Source organism: Eumetopias jubatus, unplaced genomic scaffold (genome assembly GCF_037043125.1).
Source record: "Eumetopias jubatus isolate StellerSeaLion01/CBP00866 unplaced genomic scaffold, mEumJub1_p1.0 scaffold_9, whole genome shotgun sequence".
In the NCBI taxonomy this organism is placed as follows: domain Eukaryota; kingdom Metazoa; phylum Chordata; class Mammalia; order Carnivora; family Otariidae; genus Eumetopias; species Eumetopias jubatus.
In genome coordinates this window covers 60,917,605-60,945,209 of record NW_028274815.1, presented here as the reverse complement: position 1 = coordinate 60,945,209, position 27,605 = coordinate 60,917,605, and the positions used below count along the sequence as shown (strand labels likewise).

Below are 27,605 nucleotides of genomic sequence, written 5' to 3'. Positions count from 1 at the left end.
GTAATGCTATATTATGTAATTGAGGATCTAATAGGTTTGATGAAATATGGTAATACTTTTTTATAGATTGCTGTAAGAAATAATTTAAGGAAATGAGTATCAATGGTGTATTTTACCTTATGAAGAGGTATCCAAATTCTGCAAAATACTGAAGTTAGTCCAGCTTTACACTTGATTTTAAAATGCCCATGAGTATGATTACTAATGAAATGTTTAGTCTTCCTACTTGTAGACCCTCCAGATACCTTTTCTCTTTCCTTTCATTTCCTTTTCAACCATAGCTATTGAAAAGGGGGAAATTCCAGTTTATATCAGTAGAGCCCAGTTGGGCAGTCAGAACTGAGGCAGGGAACTGAGGTGTCTGTTTTGGCGAAGTTGGGGGATAAGATGCAGTTTATGGTTTACTAATAAAACTGTGGACCTAGCATGAAGGGATGCTTATTGATTGTATAGTGTTATTTCCAGAGGGGAAAAGTTAACTAAGCAACCGTCTTAGGAACTAAGTTATCCTGTTCCTTATAGTTGAATGTCATGGATAGTAGATCCTAACAATAATTAACAAATACATTAATTTTCTAGGACGTGGTATTTATTCCAACATGCTGGGATTCCTTGGTGGTGTCTCCTGGGCAATGCTAGTTGCAAGAACTTGCCAATTATATCCAAATGCAGCAGCTTCTACTTTAGTTCATAAGTTCTTTTTAGTTTTTTCCAAATGGTAAGTATTCATATGCATACTTTATTTACTAACTTCTGCCTTTATGTAAGTTTGTTTGGCAATTTAAGAGATACACACAGACTTTTTCTGTTGTCTTAACATTCCTTTTAAAAGTTTAAAGACATCAAATTTGAGACAATGATGAGACACCAGATGGCGCTTTCTTCTGGGTTTGGGAGGGGTCTGTAAATGTAGGCTTTTAGCTTGAGAGTGGTCGCAGTAGATTTGGCTCTGATTACTAGCTACATATAGATTAATGTCTCATATGTAAAATGGAGGTGATAATCATAGCTACTATATGGATTTATTAGTATTTTCAGTAAAGTTAGCTCTTGCTGCTATTAAATTATCAGAGATAAATCCATGAAAGCAAATAGAAGGGGAAAACTCAATTTTTTTTTTAAGATTTATCTATCTATTTTAGAGAGTGGGGGCTGGGCAGAGGGAGAGAGAGAGAAAATCTTAAGCAGGCTCCATGCCCAGCGCAGAGCCCAATGCTGGGCTCAGTCCCATGATCCTGAGATCATGACCTGAGCTGAAAACAAGAGTCAGACATTTAACTGGCTGAGGCACTGAGGTGCCCCTGGAAAATTCAGATTTAAATTAGCTACAGCTTAACAGGCTAAACAGTATTTTCCCTTTCAGAAGACACGTTTAAAATAAGCAGCTTTTTCTTTTGTATACTTCCTTCCCTTGCGCATTTGTTTTTTTCAATACCAAATACCCATCCACAATGTTTGCTCTATGAAAATTGAAAAGAGAGTCTGATGATTTTACATTCCATATAGTTTCCGCAGTGAGGTCCTATGTAAATTAATTTGCCTTATTCATGTTAGGGAGTGGCCAAATCCTGTGCTGCTGAAGCAACCAGAAGAAAGCAATTTGAATTTGCCTGTTTGGGATCCTCGGGTATGTGACTTATTATTGAAATTAAACCTTTTAGGAAAAGGACAATTCTCTAAACTGTAATCTAAAAATAATTCTTATTCCTGCTCATCTTCCTTCGTATAGCTATAGTTCTTTCCTTCTACCTGCTGTGTTTTTTGGTGCAGATGATTTGTATCTCAAATTCTGATCCAAATGTTATGTCATTAAAAATCACCCATATAAGAATAGATGAATGGGTATATCAACCAAAATGTCAGAATCCATTGTTAAAAACTGTCTTATAAGTAATTAGTTATTACTAATAAAGTGCTGAAGTATATAAAAGATTTACTTTGCAGAGCAATTTAGAGCAGACTCGTGGTTCTAAGCTAGCATAACTCTCACCTTGCATTTTAATTTGCTTTTAGAGTGAGTGCTTATTCCTCTGAGTTACCTGTGGGAAGTTACCCATTGAGCAGATGCAGAAAGGATTAAGAACCATTGGATTAATAATGCTTTTTGCAGCTATGATACTGTATTTTCCTCGTTCTAAAAGACCATTGTTTATAAGATGCACCATCAGTTTAACAGCTTTTCAGAGGAAAAAGAAACTTCTACAGAGTTGCCTTTGAATATCAGACATATCTGACTTCAGAAATAAGTGTAGCTGGGGAGAGAAAATGTACTTCTTAGAATTGAGGAAATGTAGTATTAAATTTATATTTCATATTCTTCAGACTTTTGGGGAAATGAAGTGAGGACAACTGAAATAGGAGAATAGATCAATTATTCTGCTTCTAATTTCACAGGTAAATCCATCAGATAGGTATCATCTCATGCCCATAATCACCCCTGCCTACCCACAGCAGAATTCTACGTATAATGTGTCCACCTCAACTCGAACAGTAATGGTAGAAGAATTTAAACAAGGTAAACATGTTGGCCCTTTCCCACGAATTTTTGATTTACAACAGTATTCTAAAGTGCAGTTATGCCTATTATTTCTAAAAATTCTTTCAAATATGTATGTATTCTTTCAGTAATTGGTTTTCCAAAATATAGTATTAAGTCTAAAATGGAGTCAGCCCAGTCTGTTTGAAATTGATTTTTGTGTTCTTAGAAATAAATTTCCTTTTTTTTTTTTTTTTACTCAAGAGTTTGGTAAGGTTAGAGGTTTGGGGGTAGAGTGATACAGGAGCTTTAACAAAATAGCCAGTCTTCAAAATCAGTCTCTCTCTTGTTTTTAATTTAGGTCTTGCAGTCACAGATGAAATCCTTCAAGGGAAATCAGACTGGTCCAAACTACTTGAGCCACCAAATTTTTTTCAAAAGTATAGGTATTTTAAATTTTGCATTTTTTGTGTGTGTGTATTTAAAGAAGAATGTTAAACTTACAAAGTTAATATATGATGGGTGACTGTTGTCACTTATATTTCAAGTGAGGTAGAGAATAGGTTAGCAGAAATCCTAAATGATGAGTTTGTGTATTCTAGTAGTATCTAACCCAGTATTAGTGGTTTTTGTTTTTAGTGAATTGTTTTTAATTGTAGGGTCTAGAATTAATTTTGTGAAAAATCAGAGCATGTTCTAATTTTCATAAGCTGTGTGTCTGCATTGGTTCTTTTGTTCAGTAAGAGAAAGAAAGAAAAAGTAATGTTGGAAAAGCAGACCCTAACAGTGTTTCTGGCTTTTTCCCCCCCTCGCCATTGTTGCTAAAAATTCTTCATAGACATTATATAGTATTGACTGCCAGTGCATCAACAGAAGAAAACCATCTAGAGTGGTAAGACTAATATTCAAGTTGCGTACTTACTTTGTGGTGATAAGATTTTTATGATGCTTTGCCATTTATAAAACATTTTATCCTTAAAATTATTAAATAATATTGGTGACTGTTGTACATGACAGTGCAGCATCAGTGTTTAAGAAATGCTGTCAAATTAATGGTTCAGATTTAGAAGTAACATAAAATAAGGGTATATGTATATTTGCCTTTTGCCACTTCTCAGATTTACACAAAATTGTGAGGCATTTTGAATGATTCTGATACCTAGCCTCTTACAGAATTTTCCATCCTTGCCATCATGTTTCCCCATCAAAACTAGAAGGAAAAGACATTTTTTATATTCTTTTAATTTAGGAGAGTAGTGGCATAAAAGCTTCTGTCAGCAGATAAGAGAGGTCTTTTTGGTCAAGGAGCAATGCATTCTTTATAGTAAATCCAAATTCATTGCCTCTGCCTCCAGTGTACTGATGTCCCTATCAGGCAGAAGCTGTTAGGCCACCAGAAATGGTTGTGCTTTCCTCAGGTCTGACCTCCAGAAAGGGAAAACACAATACTGTCTTATTTTCACTTCCAAAGTTTAGTGCTTATTATTTTATTGATAATTAAAGAGACACTGAAAAAAATCCTGTCACTAAAACAGAATATTTCATTTGTAGGGGCACCTGGGTGGCTTAGTTGGTTAAGCATCTGACTCTTGGTTTTGGCTCAGGTCATGATCTCAGAGTCCTGGGATCAAGCCCCTCATTGGGCGGGCTCCATGCTCAGTGTGGAGTCTGCTTATTCCCTCTCCCTCTCTTTCTCCCCCACTGACACATGGGTGCTCTCACTCTCTTTCGCTCTCAATAAATAAAATCTTAAAAAAAGAATATTTCATTTGTCTAGATTGGAAATCGGGAAACTATGGTCTGGGCCAAATCTAAGTTTGCCACATGTTTTTAAAAATAAAGTTTTATTGAGGGGACACCTGGCTGGCTCAGTCCAACAAGCATGTGACTCTTGATCTTGGGGTTGTGAGTTTGAGCCCCACGTTAGGTATAGAGATTACTAAAAAAAAAAACTAAAAAATTTTTAAATAAAAGTTTTCTTGAAATACAGTCATGCTCACTCATATATATTGTCTGGCCTCTTTCCTGCTATATGGCAGAGTTGAATAGTTGCAACAGAAACTGGCCCACAAAGCCTAAAATATTTACTGTCTGGCCCTTGATAGAAAAAGTTTGCCAACTTCTCATTTAGATAACACTGAGCAGTAACTCGGTGTTCCATATATGTGCTGTTGAAGCACACACAATTATAATATGTAAGCGTTTTCAAGTGTTTGAATAATGTAAAAATGTCCTTGTAGTTATTCTAATTAATGAAATCATTGTAAGTTAATAAAATAGCTGACAGTAGTCACATTTCTTAGAAAACAGAGTTGCAGAAACCTGATGAAACTTTCATGTTTTAGTCGTATCTGATCTGAATTTACTGAAACTTTTTTAAATGCAATATCTAGTACCAATTTTATGAAAATATGAGCATGTTTATTATGAATTAGGTGCTAGATATTAGTGCTTTTTTTTTCCCCACGTTATTTAAACATATCTTAGCCTTAGCGTATAGACATAAGATTTGAAAATGAAAGAACCCAATTAACCAACAGTTTTTGTTCATGCTCAAATCATGACTATTTTATGGTCTTAATAGGCAGGATAGTTTAGATCAGGAATTCACTAAATAGAGCAGTTCTTTTAAATGAGGGGAAGGAGGAAACACAGAAATTGACTTACGTAACTTGTCATTTACTTAAATGGTATTTTAAACAGTCACTAATATATTGGACTAAATATTTTAAATGAACATGTAAGGCATCATACCTAATATGCCTTTTGGGTTACTTAGATGTAGTTTCCAAATTTAATATGGAAAAATTTTGTTCACTGTTCTATTTCAGGGTTGGATTAGTAGAATCTAAAATTCGTGTGCTTGTTGGAAACTTGGAACGAAATGAATTTATTACTCTTGCCCATGTAAATCCCCAGTCATTCCCAGGAAATAAGGAACATCATAAAGAGTAAGTTAATTATTGATGAATATTATATTTCTTAAATAATGTTATTTGACAGTATGCATTGTTTAAGATTATTTGAGCATGAGCGGTCATGTATTAAAACTAGTACATACTGTGTTGGTAGCCCACAGAGCCCAGCAGAAACTCCATCACAAAATTTGGAGCATCTTTAAGTAGATTTTTAGTAGGTTGTTTACAAAGCCATTTAATCCTCTTTGTAACAACACATGATAACTGATCAGTGCTCTTGTCAGTTTTAAGAATTTAGCCAAACCATTGCAGTTTGTATTTATGCTTTCATAGAAGCCAAGTTTGAACTACCAAATGATATCTGTAAAATTGTAAAAAAAGTTAATGGAAACTTAAAATTTTTATTTTATAGCAACAATTACGTATCAATGTGGTTCCTTGGAATAATTTTTCGGAGAGTAGAAAATGCAGAAAGTGTTAACATAGACTTGACCTATGACATACAGTCGTTTACTGACACAGGTAAGACTTCGTCATCATGGAGCCAGTGGTTCTCAACCTCGGCTGTAACATGGTATCATCTGCTATGGATCTGGCTGGCTCTATTTTTCAGTTGGTTAAATGAATATGGTACATTCATATTATGAAAACCTATGCTGCTATTTAAAAAAGTAAAGGCATGGTGAAACCATCTCTAAGACATTAAGTGGGGGGAAAGTTGCAGAACAGTATGTATAGTGCACTACCATTTCTATAAATAAGTAAAAAAAATACATATATATGTGTGCATGTTTGCTTATAAATACATTCTTTGGAAGGCTATATAGTTTTAAAAAAAAGCTGGCAGAACTGGTTGCTCTTAGGTCAAGGAACCAGGTGTGTCTAGGGGATGGGGCGAGGAGACTTCACTCAGTGCCCTTCAACTGTTTTGAGTTTTGTACCAAATGATGATATTATTTTAAAATAGACGAATAAAGAAACCTATACAGGTGATTTTTATTTTCATCGTGCACAGATAGCACAATCATAAAGATGACTTGGCTCTTACATTTTTTTACATGTACTAACAGTACAGCTTGCTGGTTACGTTTCAGAATCAGTGAAAGAGTGTCTTTCACATCTAGCTCCCTAATGACACCTTTCTGGAATATCTTAATGTATCTGTTATAAATTTGGAGTTGTCTTAATCTGGAATAGTGTATATTCATACTATTAATATTTTTGGCTTGGCTCTTCTGAGTTTTCTAAATTCTTCTAAACTAGCTTTCACATTTATCATGAAAATGCAGATTCCTGTACATCACGTCAGCACCAGTGAATCCCCCACTCTGGGAGAGGAGCCAGAGAATCTGCAAGTTGAACAAGTACTCCTGGTGATGCTTCTATAAGCAATCTGGAATGAAAACATAAATTTTTCCATTCTAATTTGGGCTCATTTTTCCAAAAGCAGGAGGTTGGGAAGCTCTATTATAGATTTATAGAATATTCTTCTCTAGATAAAGATACTGAGACCTCCAAGAGATTAGATAATTTACCACATGTCACAGTAGTTACTGGGCAAAAGAAGCTTCTTATCTGTGTCTTCATAAGCTTTTAATCTAATTTGGTATTCACAGTTGAACATTAAATAATTTGTGTGTTAATAAAACTTTCTTACAAGATGTGAAAAGCACTAGTAGGGACTCTAGGGCTGTGTGTATTTCAATCTCAGCAAGTTATTCGGGGCTGTTGTGCATCATTTCCCCACCTGTACAGTAAGGAAGTATTTCTAGATAGTTCCTAATGGTCTGACATTCTATGATTAGTGTAGTAAAAGAAGCTTCGTGGAGAAGAGCTCAAATTGCATCTTGGATATTTAGTATAAGGATTAGTTTAGACTTGGGTAAGTAATTATGAGAAAGATTGCTTTTTGGGAAAATAACAGAAAACAGGATTTGGAAAAAACTTTTTTCATGCATTTATTTTGTTAATGAGATTGAATTATTAGAAAATCTTAGAAGTTGGATATGAGAAAACTAGTTGGTACTTATTTTTTTAAGATTTTATTTCTCTAGAGAGTGAGCGAGCTCGCATGCATATGCACACTAGCAGGGAGGGGGTAAGGAGAGAGAATCTTAAGCAGGCTCCACACCTGACACGGGCTTGATCTCATGACCCTGAGATCATGACCCGAGCTGAAACCAAGAGTCGGATGCTTAACCAACTGAGCCATCCAGGCACCCCTAAATGTTACTTAAATAGGATTGTGACATGGTGAAAATGTTTGAGAAATAGTTGTTCTATAAGCAGGATTGGTGTATGTGTTTGTGAGATTATGGGGAGATACCAAATGTATGCATTTTAGAGAAAGAAAACAGACCTCCCAGTTCAGGAAGAAGTTGCCCATTTAACATATTAACATTGTTACAGTGTACAGACAGGCAAATAATATAAACATGCTAAAGGAAGGAATGAAAATTGAAGCAACTCATGTTAAAAAAAAGCAACTTCATCACTACCTTCCAGCAGAGATTCTTCAGAAGAAGAAAAAGGTGAGTTTATAATCTTAACTCTCCAGTGTATGGTTCCATTCAGACGCAGGATCCTGGGACCAGATTTGCACTTTTAACAGCTCCCAAACCTATTGAGTAAAAAGGAAAGAAAGATACAATTCAATCTAGAACTAAAATCTCCCCTTCATTAATCACAAAAGATAATTTATTTTATGTACTTCAGAATTGAAACCAGTAATTATTTTCATTTGCTTTTTGAAATCCTAACTGCTTTCCCCCTCTTTCAGCAAAGTCTTTCTGATGTTAGTCGAAGTTCAAGTGGACCACAGTCCAAAAGATCATCTCTAGATAGCAATTGTTTGGATAGCTCCAGGGACACTGATAATGGAACACCTTTTAATTCCCCAGTGTCTACAAACAAACCTTCCAAGCCGGACATTCCTCCTTCAGGAGAAATAGAAAGGTCTGTATTTCAGAATTTTCTTTTCATTCTTCAGTTTGGGGATGATGTAAACTTTTCTGTACCTTAGCTTAATTATTAATATATTTTATTTTACCAGTTGCTAGTCATTTGAAATACTTGACAATTTGTTATAATCCTGTGGGACATGGGATAGGCTTATGAAGATGTAGGATTAGATCAGTACACAGAAATGGACAGGCTTTCTCTTTTCTCACTTTTTACTCGGTCCTCTGCCGTTCTTCCCCTTTTGTCTTCCTTCAATGAAACGTTAAAAGTAGGAGCACTTGAAAGAAATAATCCTGAATGTTAAGAGTGTTTTTAAATAAGTAACGCAAATTACTAATGATAATTCAAAACTTCTAATAGGAATAATGCTGAGCCTGCTGCTGTCATTGTAGAAAAGCCACTGAGTGTCCCACCAGCACAAGGACTATCTATCCCAGTCATTGGTGCAAGTAGGTATCTGCACTTTTGCTAGTAATGATTTTACTACGTATACATTTAATTACTAGAATTTTTCTTTCCTTTTCAGAAGTTGATTCTGCAGTAAAAGCTGTATCACCCCCAGCTGTGTGCACCATTCCTACTGTAGTAGGACGAAATGTCATTCCTAGAATCCCAACACCACACAACCCTGCCCAGGGACAACCACACCTTAATGGAATGTCAGCTAAGAATGTTACACACAAGAGATCCCATTCCCCATCCATAGATGGGTCTTCTAAGAGGTTGAAAGACATAGAAAAGGTAAAGCTACAACCTTAGTGGTAATTCTGTAGTTCTTTTTTTTTTTTAAGTTAAACTAGCACTAAAGAAATTAACAATTCTGCATAGCTGTCTTAGTGCTCCTTTAGGATTTGACTGTTTAAAAAGAAAATTTGCCCAAACCCTGAAGGAATAATACTGATTGTTCATCCTAAATTCAAATCAGTAACAGATCTGAAAATTTGAATGATTGGTCTAAGTTTCTCCTTGACTTACAGAAGTCATTATTGGTAACTAATCATATTTATTATGTGTTATAATGTTGATGTCTTCTGCCTCCAGTAGGTGGTGGTAAGACTACTTTGTTATCATCTGAATTGATTTAACCAAAAAGATCACTCCAATTGTAGAAGTTAATGGTGGCAGCTGAATTTAGTCTAAATTCTTTTCCCTCACCAACCCATGTTTGCAATAGTTTTGATGAAAGCCTTATCACTAGTTTCTAAGCTTATATAGATTGTATGGTTTTTATAGGTAATAATAGCAATTCATTTTAATGTTTATATTCTAGTTTATTCGACTTGAATCAACATTTAAGGAATCACGTGCTCCTGAAGACAGAAAAAGAAAAGCAATGGTAAATACATTAATAGTGTGCCTCAAAATATTGCTTTAAAAGAGCCATGTATCAGGAAAAGTACTGTATTTGAAAGTGGATCAGATTAGATAGGTCTGTGAAGTTTGGGTTGTGTGGGTTTTTTTGTTTTGTTTTGTTTTGTTTTTTAAAGATTTTATTTATTTGAGAGAGAGAGAATGAGAGATAGAGAGCCTGAGAGGGAAGAGGGTCAGAGGGAGAAGCAGACTCCCTGCTGAGCAGGGAGCCTGATGCGGGACTCGATCCCGGGCCTCCAGGATCATGACCTGAGTCGAAGGCAGTCGCCCAACCAACTGAGCCACCCAGGCGCCCTGGGTTGTTTTGTTTTGTGTCGAAATAAGCGTACAAAGGAAAGAAAGTTTTCATTTGTATATAATTCTGTTTTTAGGATGCTATTGGAGGAGAATGTATGCCTATTCCAACTATTGATACATCACGCAAGAAGGTAACAAAGTCTTATTCATAGGTGATTTACAGGTACAAAAAGTGTAAGATCCTTGCACTGAGTGAAAGAACAGGATGATAAGATTTTGTCCCTGTCCTCAAAGACCAGCAATATAGTTGGGAGTTGGGGTAGAAATAGCAGTGTCTGGTCATTAAATATATGTACCTCAGAAGGGAGGAAAAGAGGAAGTAGTTTAAGACTTCACTACTTATTCAGATTATGTTCAGCCTTTGTTTATTTTTAAAGAAATTTAGTGCTCAGCACAGTAATTTCTTACCAACACTTGATAGTCTCTTTTTGTTGTACACCACTGCTTACTATCAAAACTTAGGCTTGGTACTTATTAATATTTTGGAAGAGCCAAATGTTTCGGTATTCATAGTAAGACCTTTAAAACATGAGCTAAAGAGCCCCTAAATCTCAATTTAAAAATTTATTTTTCAAAGAATTACCACTGAAACTAATAATATGGTATTATTAAGCACGGGAAGTTAATAAGCAGGTGCTCAAAAATCAGTCTTGTGTATATATATCAAAGACAGCCCTTCTCTGAGAGTTTACATGGCTTGTTTTAACCCCCTGTTAAAGAATAAAGTACTTGTCACAATCAGCTGTCACACTGCCAGGTTCCTCACAATGTACTGGCCATTTTAAAAACAAATAGAAAGTATCATACTTTCTATTAGTTGTAGAAGTCATAAAATTTCTTTTAACATAAAGAGTGGTTTACAAAAAATATGGGTGTATAAACTATAAATGATAATGGAAGAAAAAAGTTTGATATGGATATTAAGTACAAAAGCATGAAATGACATGCCTGGGTCTGGCTTTAAAATATTTCAAGTATAAAGGACAAGAATATAAACCTAACAAATGTAGCAAAATTTTAATAATGTCTTGGTTGTGGCACTGAAGTCTTCATTGTCCTATTCTCTACTTTTATGTGTCTGAAATTTTTCATGTGTTTTGAATGGCCGTGGGTAGGATACAGGTTTAGCTAAGGTAACACGGGAGGGTAATTAACTCCGCACACTGCTGCCATCACACACCTGTCTGTAGTTTAGAGCTCAGCATTTGCCTTCACTATAGAGTCCTCTTTAGTATCCTCAGAAACCCTCATCTAGACACCCCTGAATTTCACCATCACTGAAAAAAACTGGTCTGGGTACAAAGTCAGTTTTCCTGAAAAAAGTATCTCACAAGTGGGGTTTACAGTGTTCTTCTCCATGAATGTATTACAGAAACTAAATGGATATCCAGTTTTCCTCTGTACCACATCCATTTTTCACTTAGCACTCCAAGAGTTTCCTGCTTAGTGACCCTGCTCTTCCTACTTCTTTTTACCATTGCCTTTGAGGAGGACTATGTTCTTTTGCATTTCTCAATCCAGAAGTGGCAAGTAATTTAACAAAGTCCTTTTTCCTATACATACACTTCTCCCACTTGGACCTTTTCCCTGTACCTCTGCTTCTCACCTCCAACTGTATAAAAAAGTCCCCAAAAGAAGGAAATGTCTGTGAACATTGGAAGAAAATATCTAACACATGTGAGTGTCTAAGAGCTTAAGGGATTTGGAGGAAAACTCAGTTTGTGACTGATTTACTAGTTGGGACTTGATAATATATATTTGCTTTTCCTTCTTTGTTTCTACTCCTTTTTAATAGAGACTACCCAGTAAAGAACTACCAGATTCATCATCTCCAGTTCCAGCAAATAACATCCGAGTCATCAAAAATTCCATTCGACTGACCCTTAATCGGTAAAAGCAGTGCCTCCTTACTTAAGTGAATATGCAATCATTTAGTGGCATAGATGCAGCCACTCTTTAAAATAGAAGTGGCTGTCGTACATAAGATGAGGTGAAAGTTTCAGTCATCGGACTAACGACCTTGAAGTGGTTTTTGAACTCTCACACTTTGACCTGCAGATGCCGTAGCATTCTCTCATTGATTGCTACGTACACGTCTGTGAGGATCACCTGCTATCAAATTGTCATCTGCAGTATTAACGGCTTTGCGTTGGAGGTTTTACTGCCTTAACTTTCGATGCTTGTTTCTCTGTTGTGGGAACCAGTTCTTGGCTCTTTGGACACGGATAAAACAAGTCCTGAACTTTTTTTTTTTTTAAGTCTTATGTTATAATCATTGTATAGAACTGAAAAAGTTGAAAACACACAAAAAAAATTGTCTTGTAATTTTTCAAATGTTAACACATTTACTTTAGCATTGAAGCCACTTTGTGAAACCTGAGATAAATGAATGTGAGGTATCTTTTCTGCTTTCCTCATTTGTGTAGATGTACTTATTGTCTATTCTGTTGTTTTAAATTATTTTTTTCCAGAATGGCACATGGAATATTTAAATTTTTATTTTTTTGTGCCTTTCTGTCCAAATGTTGCATAGTTACCAGGGAGGATTAGTCCAGTGATTACATAAGAGTTGGGCACCATAAATTCTCTATATTTTGCCTCCCATGGAGGCCTTTGAAATGCATCTTTATTAAGAATCAAAATATAACCAAGATACTGAAAGTCAGTATGTGAATGGTGAAATTGTTACATATCCTAGCTCATGCCATTCTTGTTAGTTGACTGGTATTTTTTACTGAGGAGCAATTCATTCCAGCACCAACAATAAGATACCTTGAAGTATGGCAAACTTGTATTTTTGAGGTGTAAAATTAACTTGGCATGGTAATTCTTGGCCATTACTTACCCCACAACTTCAAACAGTTCATGGACTAGGCATGCAGAAATAAGCAGTGGATTTTACTGAAACCTAAAGGCATTTTTGAATGACATTGTTACCAACCATTAATTGGCTCAGGACCTTTGTAACTTTTATTTAACTATATGAGTTGTCTTTTTTTACACTGCTTTTTTCAATGCATTTCTTAATATTTTTTAAGTTTCATGAATGCATGCTCAGTTTATTAAAATCCATAACCATGTAATTCTTGTAATATGTTGATTCAGTGTTTTGTAAATGAAGTCGTATGTATTTTCAGAGTATTTTTGTATGTACTGTAAGATACCATCTTTTCAAAGAGAAAACTTTAAAACCTTTACTGTCTCTCTTTAGTCTAATTTTTTAAATGTGGATTATGCTTGAATTATTCTTAAAATGAAAATGTATAGATTGGACAGCCAGGAGTGCTAGTATTTATTACCTTCTTCAGCTTTTCACTCAGCAATTTAGTAGGTTCTGGTAGGAAAAACACAAAATGGTACATTTGAATAGTGCAGGGAAAATACTTGGTTGTATATTTTATAGGACTCATTGGGACTCATTTAGCCCAAGGAATAACAGTCCATACTCTCTTGCGAGCCCCTTACCACCAAGTTGAAATGCTTGGAATTCTGTCAGAGAGCAGTATCCTTCACCCATGCCTGTTCCCTGATCCCTAGGTTTCCGAAATGGAAATTCTAGCATTTAACTCTTACAAAGGAAAACTTAGAAGAGCAAGGAAAAAGTAATGATTGTCCCATTATTCACTTTTTACATAGCAAAAAACAAGAATGAAATCCTATAAACCAAGTTGTAGCTCGGTTGGAAAGCTCTTTTGGCTCTTTTCCTTTATTCAGATATTCCAAGACTTGTTCTATAAATACTCTTCAAGCAAAAGTAAATGATTATGAAAGGACTAAATAACTGTCACCTGACTTCAGACTTTGAAAAATTCTTAAGATTTGAGTAAATTTTATATATGTGATATGTTTGCATTTCTGTGTTTAATAACCTACCTATTTTCCCCTTCGATTATCAGTCTTCAGGGTCTCTAAGAATTCTCATGTTTACCCTCCTTTTTAAACAGATTCTTTGGAGTGACTAGTGGAGTTTTTAATAAAAGAAAGCTACAGGCTTAACCCTGTCCACCAGTATAGTCATTTTCTCTTGTTTTAAAGGTCCATTCAGCATGGGGTTGAGACATAGCCAAATGGTTCAGTGTTAGACACCTCGAGGATCTCATTCTTCAACCTGTTTGGTAACTGGGGAGTTGATGAGATGCTTTTGAGATGGCAGGTTTGATCAGAAATGAAGTGTTTCCTATCCTAAACAGTAGGTAGAACTTTCAGTACATTTTGTGACTGTAGTAGGAGAGCTCCATTGTATTGGTTCCAAGTAAGTAAAAGGGGAAGTTATGGTCTGGGATCGTATGTTATGTTCAGAGGCACTAAATAAATGAAATGTTACTTCGAGTTTGAAACTATACCTAGAAATATATTTTATAAAGTCAAATAACCTCCAATATGTAGACATACGTTCATTTTCATAAGGGTATTAAATTTTAATCTCAGGGTTCAGGACTGGCTCTGAAGAATAGTGTATATCAAAGGAAAATAATTGCTAGCTTAAATCTGAGGGGCTTAACTCATTTGAGGGGGTACCTGGCTTAAAACCTTGTAAAATTGGGGCAGCAGAATGGATTTTAAGACCATTGGTGCTTACAGTGGGTGTCTTAAGGCAACAATCCTGACTACAACAGTCAGTACTTGACTACAGTAGCAATAAAGTGAAGATGGACAGTGTCCACATGGGCTAACCTTATTCTGTGTTCCTCAGCTTTGAAGTAGGAATTCGTAACTTGGGGATCATGGGCCTTTGGGAGGAATCCTTTGCAAGTGTATATAAGAAATTTTTATTTATATGCATTTTTCAGGGGAGGGGGGAATTCATAAATTTCATCAGCTTTTCAAAGTGGTTCATGACCCTTTTTAAAAAAAAGGGGGTGATGGGGCATTGTTAGGAACCACAGTTTTGCAAGACTGAATAATCCCAGACTCCAAGGTTTTTTCCGTAAGATTTTTCTGTGGTACATTTCTAAAAATGTACTATGGCTCTAACTAGTAAAGTGGGCTGTTGGAGGAATCTGGAACACCAAATTTCTCTTGAGTTTCTTTATATATTGCAGATGAACCTTAATCAGTATTTAAAAAAATATTTACTATCGAATTTATGAATGTCCTCATGTTTACTTAGATCCATTAACAGGGTCAGACTTTAACAAATTTCAACCTAAGATTGATCAGAGTAGAATAGCTTAGAATGATCATTGGAATCATTAAGGGTCCTAATCCTTTGATTTCAGTAGCATTAAAGTTCTCTCTTGTTCCTTCATGTTTGTGGTTCAGAGCAGAACAGACTGAACAGACCAATAAATAGAACTTTAGTTTTAAAAAATAATATGTGTGTGTGTGTTTAAATAACTACCTATTAAATCTCCCAGAGCTTAGAATTTAGGTCATGATGGTAGTGATGAGTAGTGCAGATGATGGAAGAAAACAGGTCTCAATAAATTCCTTTGGATTTTTTGAAAGAACTGTACAAGATCAGATCCTTCCCAAATTCCCCATTTTTTCTGGATTTTTCTGATAAAATTTTATATTTGAAGTTAGTTGAACAGAAGATTATCATTGGACTTGCTACAGTTTTTAAGCTACTGCTGCATTTTAGCAAAGACTTACATAATTACCTTATAAAGTACTTAGGAGATCTTTGAGGTACATGGTGCTACATCACTCCACAGTATTATGTAAAATGAATGCTGCAGCTGCTGTTCCTTTCTAGATAGCTATTTGTGTAGTTCATACTAATATTTCCTGCCTTTTATTTGGATTGTCTTCTTTCTTAGTTGTACACACAAGCCTCGCTTGTCTGGAATAAGTAATCAAATAAACTTGCTTTGCTAAATAGGTGTTGATGATTGATATTATTGGGGAGTAACTCAAGATACCTTAGTTATTTCTCAAACTGACAGCCCATTTGGTCATTTACCACCCAGACTCTTTCTAGCAGATAATGGTATCCAGTATCTGAATATGAAAGCAAAGCTCATAACTCAATTTGTATCACCAACATTAAACATTAACAAGCAGTAGCACATGGTGGCATCTGCCTTGAGTACTGGGGGCAAAATCTGTCACTCTGGTCAACAAAAGGCAACCAGAATTCTCTACTAATGACTGGACAGAGGTGCATTTAGCAATCAGGCCTTGGGTACTATCTACAGAAGTACAAGTTACAGAGTATTACATTCTTGTTAATTTAACAGTGATTTGTTTTTAGCCAATCCACATATCTTGAATACTAGTACTAAATTCACAAATAACCTGTGTCTACATCATTTTAGATTATTAGCTAGCCATTCATGGCACCAATGGAAACACATTTGACATTAACAAAGCCTCCTCTATTTATTGAGCTATGGATGACAGAAGGGCTTCTAGAACTTTAACAGAATTATCACACTGTGCTGAAATATAGGGTGGGGGGGGTTTGTTTTCATGCTGAAATGTTTTAAAGTAAATTAGCAGGTGCTTTATGGATGCCAATGCATGAAGGTATTAAGGCAAAATAGAATTTACTGCTTTTAAAGCATGTGTTCTAAAAACTATCTTTCCAACTATGTGATCCAGCCAAATTTTTACTTACTAGTCCTCAAAATAGCATACTTCTCAACCCTTACTTGCCAGTCTCCAGTTGCTGACTTTTGGGGCCTAATGGCTGCATAAAGCCTTCTGATAACCTGGCCAGAGTAAATCACCCTACCTTCCTAACATGTTACTTTTACCTTTTAATATTTCAGTTATTCTAACTTGCATACTGTTCAGTTGTTTCCCCCAAAGAGGTTGTAGGTTTGAGAGTAGTAACCTTTACCCAAGAATCTTTATGCAGTGGGTGCTCAGAAGATGCTCAAGAAGAGAACAAAGTCCTGTTTGGTTGGTTGGTTTTTTGTTTTTTTAATTTGATTATGTAGAAGAGACACCTGATGAAGGATCTAAATTGCAGAGGCAAAACTCACTGAAAATCATTAAGACACATTTTACAAACCCTTTCAACTAACGTTTAGTAAGAAATACATTTGATATTGCAAGCCGGCACATGTATACATACATACATGACTGTGTGTGTATATATAATTTATGTATGCACGTATATAATTAAATTTCACACACACAAAATGTTTTCCTTACTAAGTGTGATAAAGGTTATTTTTAAGTGCTAGTGATTTCACTAAAGATTCATAACCTCTCCTGAGTCAAGACCTACAGTCTGAAATACACTGCATTAGATGTTCTCTCTCCAAAAGTTCATTTCAAACTTGTATCATCTTTCTTTATTCAGTCTGTCTGTACTAGGATGCAAACTGTTCTAGCAAAACAGTACTGAAAGGACAGCATAAGGCATATGGAAGAAGTAGGTGAAGTACAGATACTCATTTCTCCCCAGGAAAAATCTTACAAAAAAAAAAAAAAAACCTTTGTATCAATTGATAATAAAAAATGTAGAAGCCAAAAATCAGTAAGAATTGGGACATTTGGTTCGTATTTATTTTAGTATTGGTCAGTTGACCTCACCCGGCCAAGGAATGTCCTCAATCCCTAGAGGGTGGACTGGGGTAAACTGAAGGACAAATATACCTTACTAACCAAGTGTCACTCAAGTGCATAAATACTCGTTTAGAAAATTCTATTCTATGGTACTGGGAAAAGTGGACAGCCACATGCAAAAAAAAAAAAAAATGAAACAACCACTTTCTTACACCATACACAAAAATAAACTCAAAATGGATTAAAGGCTTAAATGTGAGACCTGAAACCATAAATCTAGAAGAAAACATAGGCAGTAATCTCTTGGACATCAGCCTTAGCAACATTTTTCAAATATGTCTCTTCAGGCAAGAGAAACAAAAAGCAAAAATAAACTATTGGGACTACACCAAACTAAAAAGTCTTTACACAGCAAAGGAAACAATCGACAAAACAAAAAGGCAACCTATGAAATGGGAGAACTTATTTGCAAATGATATATCTGATAAGGGGTTATCATCCAAAATAAATAACTTACACAACTCAACACCAAAGAGGGAAAAAACAACAACCAGTAATTCAATTAAGAAACGGGCAGAGGACCCGAATTGATATTTTTCCAAAGAAGACATTGATGGCCAACAGATACGTGAAAAGATGCTCAACATCACTCATCATCAGGGAATTGCAAATCAAAACCACCATGAGATGTTACCTCACAGCTGTCAGAATGGCTAAACTAAAAAACACAAGAAACAAGTGTTGAGGAGAGTGTGGGGTGGAGAGGGAAGCCTTGTGCGCTGTTGGTGGGAATGCAAACTGGTGCAGCCACTGAAAAAAACAGTTTGGAGATTCCTCAAAAAATTAAAATAGAACTATCATATAATCCAGTAATTGCACTACTGGACATTTACCCAAAGAAAATGAAAACACTAGTTCAAAACAATATATGCACCATGTTTATTGTAGCGTTATTTACAATAAACTATGGAAGTAACCCAAGTGTCCACTGATAGATGGATAAAGGTGTGAAATATATATGTGTATGTGTGTGTGTGTGTGTGTATAGAGAGAGAGAGAGAGAGAGAGAGAGAGAGAGAGAGAGGAATATTACTCAGCCATAAAAAATAATGAAATCTGGCCATTCATGACAACATGGATGGAATCTAGAGGGTATTATGTTAAACAAAGTCAGTCAGGCAGAGAGAGACAAATACTGCATGATTTCAGTTATAAGTGGAATCTAAAAAAATAAAAAAAGCAGAAACAGACCCATAAATATGGAGAACTGGTAGTTGTCAGAGGGGAAGGGGTGGGGAGTGGGCAAAAATGGGTGAAGGGGAGTGAGAGGTCCAGGCTTCCGGTTATGGAATGAAGAAGTCACAGAGATCAAAAGTATAACATAGGGAATACAGGTAATGGTATGGTAATGATGTATGGTGACAGATGGTAGCTACACTTGTGGTGTGTACTGCAACATACAGACTTGTCCAATTACTATGTTGTACACCTGAAACTAATGTAACGTGTGTCAAACTATACTTCAGTAAAAATAAATACCTCTTTGGCAGAAAAAACATTCTATTGTACACAGCTATCATATAAATATCCCAACACGGACCAGGAACTTAAGGATACAAGAGAACTGGGGTTAAATAGTAAAAGTATTACTACCTCCTGAGAAATTCTAGACCATTGTTATGAAAGTGTTTAACATTTACTAAGCATTTAAGATATGCCTTTTTAAAATATTAATGGTGCTTAATCTTTACTGTGATCCTATGAGGTAGCACTGTTAATTATTTTACAAATGAAATTGAGGCTTAGAGAGATTATGTGACCAGCTCCAAATTGCACAACTATTAATTGGCAGACTCAGGAAGTATGACTCAAAGTCTAGCGTTCAACTCTATCTCCCACTTTTGAAAGAAGTTAGGTGGAGGTGTGGATCAGATCTCTGCCTCCTTGCACTCTTCCGTGGAGTCTGGGACTTTTTTTTTTTTTTTTTTTTAAGATTATTTGAGAAAGAGAGAGAGAATGGGGAGGGGGGCAGAGGAAGAGAAGCAGACTCCCTGCTGAGCACAGAGCCTGAGCTGGGGCTCCATCATCCCCAGACCCTGAGATCACGACCTGAGCTGAAACCAAGAGTTGGACGCTTACCCGACTGAGCCCCCCAGGTGCCCTGAGTCTGGAACTTTTGAGGTTTGCCTGGCCAGCAGTAACAATGGTCATCGGTGCCAGGCTGCAGGGGGCACTGTGGCCTCCTGCAGGGAGCCCCTAAGGCAGGAAAGCCCAGTTCTAGCCCCGCTCAGCCACTTCCATCTGTGTAAGTGGCACTCAACCCTGCTCTCTTTGTTTTCCCCCATCTGAGACGCTTGCCCTTCAAACCTCCAAAGGGAGCTGCAACATGAAAGTATTCCAACAGACTGGAAAGTTTCCACAAAAATGGGATGGACGGACAGGTTCTCCCAGAATAACATCTGTGTAGCACTCCTTAGCAGTCAGTCTAGGTTGGAGCAGAAAGAAAATGGACCCAGGAGAGCTATCAGCAAGAAAAGAAAACTGAAAATGAAGGTATATCTTAGGCTCAATCATAGTCAGAGGATATTAATGTTGCCTTCAGAGGTTGAGGACAATCAAACTTTTTAAAATGACACAATTTCAGGGAAATGAGAAAGCTAAATGAAAATGAAATGTAACCATAGTATATCACATGGCTCGGTTGTGAATATTCACATAGTCGTAATAATATCAGTAGAGAATATTGAACTAGCTCCCAATTGTATCTACACTGAGAAGTGGGGTGAGGGAGGGAAAAGAGCGTCGAAGAGAGTGAAATCCTCATTTTTGGTGGTAATAAGTAGAAAATATCCAAAACTGAAAAGTCTAGAGTACTGTAGGCATATGCTTTAGAAATAACAGGAGAGCTTTTTTCCGGTTACTGCGGCGCGAAGAACCATGAGCAGCAAAGTCTCCCGCGACACCCTGTACGAGGCGGTGCGGGAAGTCCTGCACGGGAACCAGCGCAAGTGCCGGAAGTTTTTGGAGACGGTGGAACTGCAGATCAGTCTGAAGAACTATGACCCTCAGAAGGACAAACGCTTCTCAGGCACCGTCAGGCTTAAGTCCACTCCCCGCCCCAAGTTCTCCGTATGTGTTTTGGGGGATCAGCAGCACTGTGATGAGGCCAAGGCAGTGGATATTCCCCACATGGATATTGAGGCGCTGAAGAAACTCAACAAGAATAAGAAATTAGTTAAGAAGTTGGCCAAGAAGTATGACGCCTTTTTGGCCTCAGAATCTCTGATCAAGCAGATTCCACGAATCCTGGGCCCAGGCCTGAATAAGGCTGGCAAGTTCCCTTCCTTGCTGACCCACAATGAAAACATGGTGGCCAAAGTGGATGAAGTGAAGTCCACCATCAAATTCCAGATGAAGAAGGTGCTGTGTCTGGCAGTGGCTGTTGGCCATGTGAAGATGACAGATGACGAGCTTGTGTACAACATCCACTTAGCAGTCAATTTCCTGGTGTCCTTGCTCAAGAAGAATTGGCAGAACGTCCGGGCTTTATACATCAAGAGCACCATGGGCAAGCCCCAGCGCCTGTACTAAGGCACAGTTCAATAAATCCTAGTGCTACCCTTAAAAAAAAAAAAAAAAAAGAAAAGAAAAGAAATAACAGGAGAAAAGTCTTAGAAAGTTGAAAATAACTCCCTCCGGGGAGCAGAAACCAGGAATGGGGAAGAAGGAGGAGGAGGGCTTTTTCCTTTTTTAAAAGGAAGACATACAGAACTTCCTGACTTTCTACCCAGCAGGTAGTAAGAGAACGTTGTAGGCTTTGGAACAGACAGACTTCAGCTGTGTCTCCAACTGTTTGTGGGACCTTGGGAAAGTTGCTTAAACTCTCTGGGTTCCAGGTTCCCAATGCGTGAGGTGGGACTACCTACCTACCTGAAGTACCTACTTCATAGGAAGGAAGTAGAGTGAAGTGGTTAAGAGACTCCGTGGTCAGACTGCCTCGGCTCAGATTCCTGCTCTCACTGACTTAACTGTAAGAAGTTGTGAAAATTATTTCATTTCTCTGGGCCTGTTTTCTCTTCTGAAAAAGTGGGGATTGTAATAGAACCTACCTCAAAGAGTTGCTAAATGGATTAAGAGAGACAATCCAGAAGCTCCTGGCACATAGTGGATTTCAGTAAAAAACAAAACAAAAACTGTGAGGCATTAGGAGGGTTACACAAAGTAACACATCCTGCCACTATGCGTGGCGCTTGACCCCCAGTGGCCCCCCCCCGTTCTCCTAAAACACATCAGAAGAACCCAGGAAGCAAGCCAGTGCTGGTCTCCCCAGGCAACGAAAGGACTAGATCTCTACCTCCCATGCAGTGATGTGCAGGTAAGTGGTTCTTACCGGGCCACCAAGCCCGTCTCAGAAAACACTTCTCACAACAGCCGTTTCATTTGGAGAAAGTGTGTAAGACGCCTTCAATTGTGATAGAGCTTTACTGGCGTGGTCTTCAGTCCGCTTACAGGTGAGCACCAGTCAGGCTGAGAGGAGAGCCTATCAAGGCTGTCCCTGCCAGCCCAGGGCCCAGAGCACCTAGCAGAGTGGGTGCACCAGCCATGTGCCCTGCTCGCTCTGTGGCCTGAACAGCCTTCCTCTGATGTCAGATCAGACTGCAGCCCTAAACGCAGCCATGGCGGTGCTCCAAAGCCTCACGCAGACCCAGCTGCCCCTAACCCTCATTACTACTCCCACCTCCCCTGGGAGCAAGACCAGCCCGTCTAACCCAGATCCCAAGTCACTTCCTGCCACCAGGGCTGCTCAGCAATTCAAAGAACTTCTAAGTGCAGGTTCTTTCCAAATAGATTGGTTTCTTGAAACTCAAAAGAAGTCAAACACCAGAAAAGAGGGGATTTCTGAAAGCCACCCACTAGGATGGCAACTGGTACTGGGTAGTTTCAAATATTAAGAAAAGAAGAAACAATCGACGTTGATTAGGCCGTATCTAATCTCCCTGAGCACAGGAAGTGAAGGCGAGTGAGTCTGATTTGCAGGAGGCCTTGAGGTTGCACAAAGCTGCCGCTCCTCCAGCAAGGCCCACTCACCGCCTGCCTCCAGCTGAGCACACCAGAGGGAAAGCACCACTAAATTCCCTGTGAGCTCTGAGCCAATTAGCTGCAACAAGGTCACCAGGTGAAGGGGACGGGGAAGGGGGAAGGAGGGAAGGAGGACATCGGTTTGACAAGGCTAATCTGATGGGGCCAGTGGGACACAGGAGCCAGGAGGCCGTTCATTTCTCAGTATTTACTGAGCCCCTAATACCCACCAGGCATCGACTATAGGCATCCCGGACACACACAAGAATTAAACTTGCCCCTACACGGAAGGACCCCACAGATGAGCAGGGAAGCTGGCCCACATCTGGGTTGCACTGCACGGTGGGAGCACAGATGGTGTCAGGGAGGAATGACCTTGGGGTTGGACGTTGTAGGGCAGTTAGGAGTCGTCCAGGCAGACAGCAAGCTGGGGGAGGTGAGAGGGCGGCAAGAGAAAACCTCAAGTGCAAAGGACGAAGGTTCTGGATATTTTATGTTGTTGTAGGGGCATGTTGAAAGGAGTATTGGGTGCATTTTAGGGAAAAGGTAGAGGCAGCAGCGGGGGAAATGCAGGCAGAATCCTGCCACCTGGGGGATGGGAGAGGCAGAGGCAGGGAGACGGGTCCTGGGAGGATAGACAGCCAGAAACACTGGCCCGGAGCCCAGGAGGGAGGCCTTGTCTGGATTTCACGGTGTGGCAGGGTTGTGTTTAGAAATATCTGTGAAGGGGCAGCTAGCCTCATGAGAGGGGTCCTCCTACTACAGACACAGGGAGGGGGCGGCTCATCTGATCAGTCAGCACAGGGAAGGAACTGAGCACAGCCTGGCCCCCCGGGGACTCAAGTCTGGCCACGTGCTGAGTGCCCCCCTGGGACTGCAGCGGCTTGGTCTGGAGAGTTAGCCACTTGGAGCAAACCCAGACCCATGGCCTCCAATCACCTTTATTTGTAGTAAAGTGAAAGTTTTGATTTCCATCTGTCTCCTACAGACTCATGAGGGAGTGAGTGCTATTTGTTGAAACCACTGCCAAACTCTCAGCAATATTAATGTAGGTTTTGTTTGCTGCACTTTTCCATCACCTGCATTCCAAACAGGCGGTCAGGCCTGTAGGACTCTCTTTCCTGACATGTTTTTGCAGGCTGGTTGTCTGTGGTTGTCTGTGCTTGGTGGCCTGGGCGGGGGGGGGGGGCTGTGCGAGCTTCATGAGAGAGCAGAGATTGGCCCCTGGGGTTGGGGTTGAGAAGAGGGGACATATCAGGTCCCCGAGGACTGGGGTCTGGACGCTGCTCTGTGTCAGTCTCGAGAGAGGGCAATTGATCAGTGTCATTAGGAAGGCTGGACGCCAGGCCCAGGAGCACTCACTTTGCCCAAGATCCCAAAGCAGCAAGGGCACTGGACCTGAAGGGACCATGTGGTGGGACCAGGGAACATCTCAGCAATGATCGGCCAGAACCAAAGAGCAATGGCTCTGCCTAGAAGGGCCTCATGGGAGGAGCTGATTGTGACTACCCTCCCCCCTGCGTGGGGCGGGGGGTGGGGCGGGCATTCCACAATTATTGAGATTGATTTCCTGCCAGCTCAGTAGAAGGGGGGCTCCGTGCAGACTGAAGCAGAGTTAAACAAGGCCAAGAAGTGTGTTTCCTTCCCCTCAGAGTTGGACGACCAAGATTCACCGCCCAAACCGCAGGCATTGGAACGCAGAGGGGCTGGGAGTGCTTGGTGTGGGAATTCAGGAGCGAAGCCAAGGTGTGTGGGTAAAGCCAGGCAATCTCAGACCGGGCGGTGAGTGCAAAAAGAGGGGGCCTGGGAACACACAGTCTGCAAGGCCCGAGCCGCCAAACAGGAGAGCTACCAGCATGAAATACTGTGGGGGTCAGCTAAGGAAAGGCTCAAAAGGTAGCCCTGTAACCTGGCATTTACGATGACCTTAGCGGAGAGAGCTGTGGAGGTGGAAGTGAATGCAGGGAAGAAAGGTCACATTCTCAAGAGCAGCAGGGGAAGGAGGAGAGGCCAGGGGTCACAGATCAAGGTGGAGGAAAGGCTGATATTTAACTCGGGAGATTTCTGAACCTGCCCTCTGGTTGAGGGGAAGGAGCTCCTGGAACAACGGTCGAGCTAGATGGAGAGCCCAGGAGCCCTGGTACACAATGACAACCAGCTCAGGCCGGGATCCCGGAGGAACATGTGGCAAGAAGTGGGAAAGTCGCGGTAGGCAGTTTCTAGACCGTTTCCCCGTGACCTCAGCCTCAGGGTACGCACGCGTGCCCTCGTGTCATCCCCTCCCCTTAAGTGGGGGCTGGACTTGTTGACTCACTTCTAACACACGGAATGCTGTAGAGGGGATGATTTGCCACTTGTGATATCAGGTTATAAAAAGACTGTGGCCCCTGTCTTGGGCCCCCTTGTCTTGCTCTCCCTCGGACCACGTCTCCCAGGGGCCCAGCGGCCAGCTTGTCAGGCAGCCCTCTGTGGAGGCCCACGGCAGGGACCTCAGAAGACTCAGAAGAGGATCCTTCAGCCAGGCAAGCCAGTCCCTTGACTGCAATCTTACAAGAAATCCTGACAGAGAGGCAGCCAACTAAACCACAGCCAGAGTCCACAAACCGTAAAGATAATAAATGTTACGTTAAGCCACGAAGTTTTGAGTGCAGCCGCAGGTAACTAACAAAAAGTAGATCAGTCGGTGTGCAGGGAAGACCTTAAATATCTGAGGAGCATGTACCCGAAAGCCTTCCATTTTCTGCGCTGAGAACAAGCTGCCAAGAGGAACAAAGGTTTGGCGTGGCCACAATGGAAGATGGGAAACTTAGCTGGCTAAGGATGTGTGCAAGAATGGACCACTGCTCTTAATAAAAACCCAACTGAGACTGGTGGCAGCAGAGTCAAAGCTACTGGGATGGGCAGGAAGGAACTGCTGTCTGCTACCTCCACGTCCTGAAAGAGCAGAGAGAGAGGTCGTCGAAATGACCAGGATTGGGAGTCTTACAAACTAAAAGCCAAAGAGGTGAATTAGTTGAAGATGCTAGTAAGAGACGGGCTGCAGTGAAGGAACCACAGGTCGGGGAGGGGGGTGGGCAAGAGGTGGTTGGAAGGTCATGGTTAGACACGGGCAGAAAATGGCAGTCTCGATGAAGCTGATGAGCTGATTGATAAGGTAAAGAGTTAGAAAACCAAAGGCCCCGGGCCTGGGTTCACAGGGGAGCAGTTCTAGGTAACCAGATGACTCAGGATGTGCCCAGGGGTGCAGGTCTGTAAAATGGAGTGTCCTGCCAACTCTTCCCATCCAACTCAAGCCAACCTGAGCCCCCTCTATCCCGTCCCCTGAACGCCATGCTTCTCCCCACAAAGGATGCCTATGCTTCTGCTCTTGCCATGCTGCCTGGATTGCCCTCCATTCCACCCCCAGTTTTCACCCCAACATATCGCTTTTATTTTTCCCCAATGCATTGCTTTTCAGCTCGCAAGCTCCAGCTCATGTTCTGCTTCCTTAGTGAGATCCTCACAAATATCTCCAGTCTGGGTTAACACCTTCCTATCCCCAGCCCAGCGTTGCACCTGTTACGGCCCTCTCGTTTGGCATGTTATCCTTCGGTTGATGGGGTTTTCAGTTTTCTCCACTGGAAAGTGCATCCTTGGAGGGTAGAAAGCAATGAGACAGGGTCTTGAAGTCGCTGATGTTCTTAGCAGAGTGGCAGATTCACAGTCTGCGCTCAGCTCTGAGCTGCGTAAAGTAGTTAAATAATAAGGCTGAAGACCCTGAGCAGACAATAAGTCTGCCTGAGGAGCTCTGAGATCAAACAGGCAGTGGGAGGCAGCTACTATCCACTGAGCCCTTTAGCCAACGTGCATCTGCCAACACTCCCAACCACGGTGCAGGGTAGGCCTTCCAAGGTTTGGGAAACTAAGGCTCAAAGGTTCAGACACTTGTCCATGATTTGGGTCTTCACTCCTCCCTCGGCTCTCAACCCGTCTCCAGACTAAGTTCCATGATTATGCTGACAACCCCCAGACTTCATCTCCAGCCCAGACCGTTCCTATGCTGGGCTCTGGACACAACTCCCAACTGCCTATGCACCATCTCTACTGGACTTCTTAATCTTCAACATAGTCAGAAACAAACTCCTGATTCTTCCCCACATGTGTCACCCCCATGGTTGTCCTCATCCTGGTTAATGGTGACTTCCAGCTGGGACTAAAAAGCTGACTCCTCTCTTTCACACACCCATACCCAGCTATCCCCTTGGCACCGGTCAGCTCCACCACCAAAGGGTGTCTAACTGCGACCACCCACTTCCGCTTCCAGCCCCTGCCGGTGGCCCCAGCACCACCCACCTGGATTATTGCCGAAAGCCCCCTCCTGTCTCCCTGCTTCAGCACCTGTGCCCTTCAGCCTCTTCGCAACACAGGGCAGAGGATGGTTCCAAATGTAAATCACGTCACCCTCCTGCTTAAAACTTCCAGTAGTGCTCCCCATCTGAGGAAAAGCAGCCATCTGCACGTCCCACAGGCCCTGCACGACCCGGCCTCCTGTCAGTCGCTGCTCTGATTGTTAAAATAGCTTTTTCAGATTTAATTCACATATATACGGTTTACATAATATGTCCAATTGTGTGGCTTGCAGCCATCCTCGCAGTGGATTTTGGAACATTTTCATCATTTCAAAGAGAACTCCTGCTTCCAGTAGCCATACTCCTCAGTCTCCCCCCTCCCTGCCTCGGCACCCTGCTTTCTGTCATAGATTTGCCTACTGTATGTTTCCTATAAAGCTGTCTGATTTAATCTCCTACTCCTGCCCCCCTTCCCCAAACACCTCCACCCTCCTCCTCCCCCACCCCGCCCCACCTGAACCCTCCCAGCACACTCTTTTCTCAGGGCCTTTGCACGGCAGCTCCTGTGCCTAAAAGCCACGCTCCCCTCATCTCTGCCAGCCACACCTTCCCCTCTAAAGGTCTCTGCTCAAGTGCGACCTCCTCGGGGAAGCCTTCCCCTGGCCACCACACCAAACAGTCCTCCCACCATTCCCATTCGGCCCACAGGCAATT

General features: G+C 40.4%; 1 protein-coding gene and 1 pseudogene across 2 annotated transcripts in view; both read left to right on the top strand.

Annotated features, from left to right (window-relative positions):
• Positions 1-15,846, top strand: part of PAPOLG (poly(A) polymerase gamma) — a 32,368-nt gene extending 16,522 nt beyond the window's left edge. The window contains exons 9-22 of one of the 2 annotated variants that reach the window (XM_028089708.2): positions 580-718; positions 1,555-1,627; positions 2,395-2,515; positions 2,838-2,922; positions 3,315-3,368; positions 5,308-5,427; positions 5,807-5,916; positions 7,804-7,925; positions 8,174-8,349; positions 8,716-8,804; positions 8,882-9,096; positions 9,626-9,691; positions 10,098-10,154; positions 11,819-15,846. In XM_028089708.2, the coding sequence (XP_027945509.1) occupies positions 580-718; positions 1,555-1,627; positions 2,395-2,515; positions 2,838-2,922; positions 3,315-3,368; positions 5,308-5,427; positions 5,807-5,916; positions 7,804-7,925; positions 8,174-8,349; positions 8,716-8,804; positions 8,882-9,096; positions 9,626-9,691; positions 10,098-10,154; positions 11,819-11,917 (1,526 nt within the window). In that variant the 3' untranslated portion in view covers positions 11,918-15,846. The remainder of the gene's footprint in view (positions 1-579; positions 719-1,554; positions 1,628-2,394; positions 2,516-2,837; positions 2,923-3,314; positions 3,369-5,307; positions 5,428-5,806; positions 5,917-7,803; positions 7,926-8,173; positions 8,350-8,715; positions 8,805-8,881; positions 9,097-9,625; positions 9,692-10,097; positions 10,155-11,818) is intronic. The other variant, XM_028089709.2, reaches the window with a different exon arrangement.
• Positions 15,847-20,396: 4,550 nt separating this feature from the next.
• Positions 20,397-21,124, top strand: LOC114198322 (large ribosomal subunit protein uL1 pseudogene; annotated as a pseudogene).
• Positions 21,125-27,605: the final 6,481 nt, after the last annotated feature.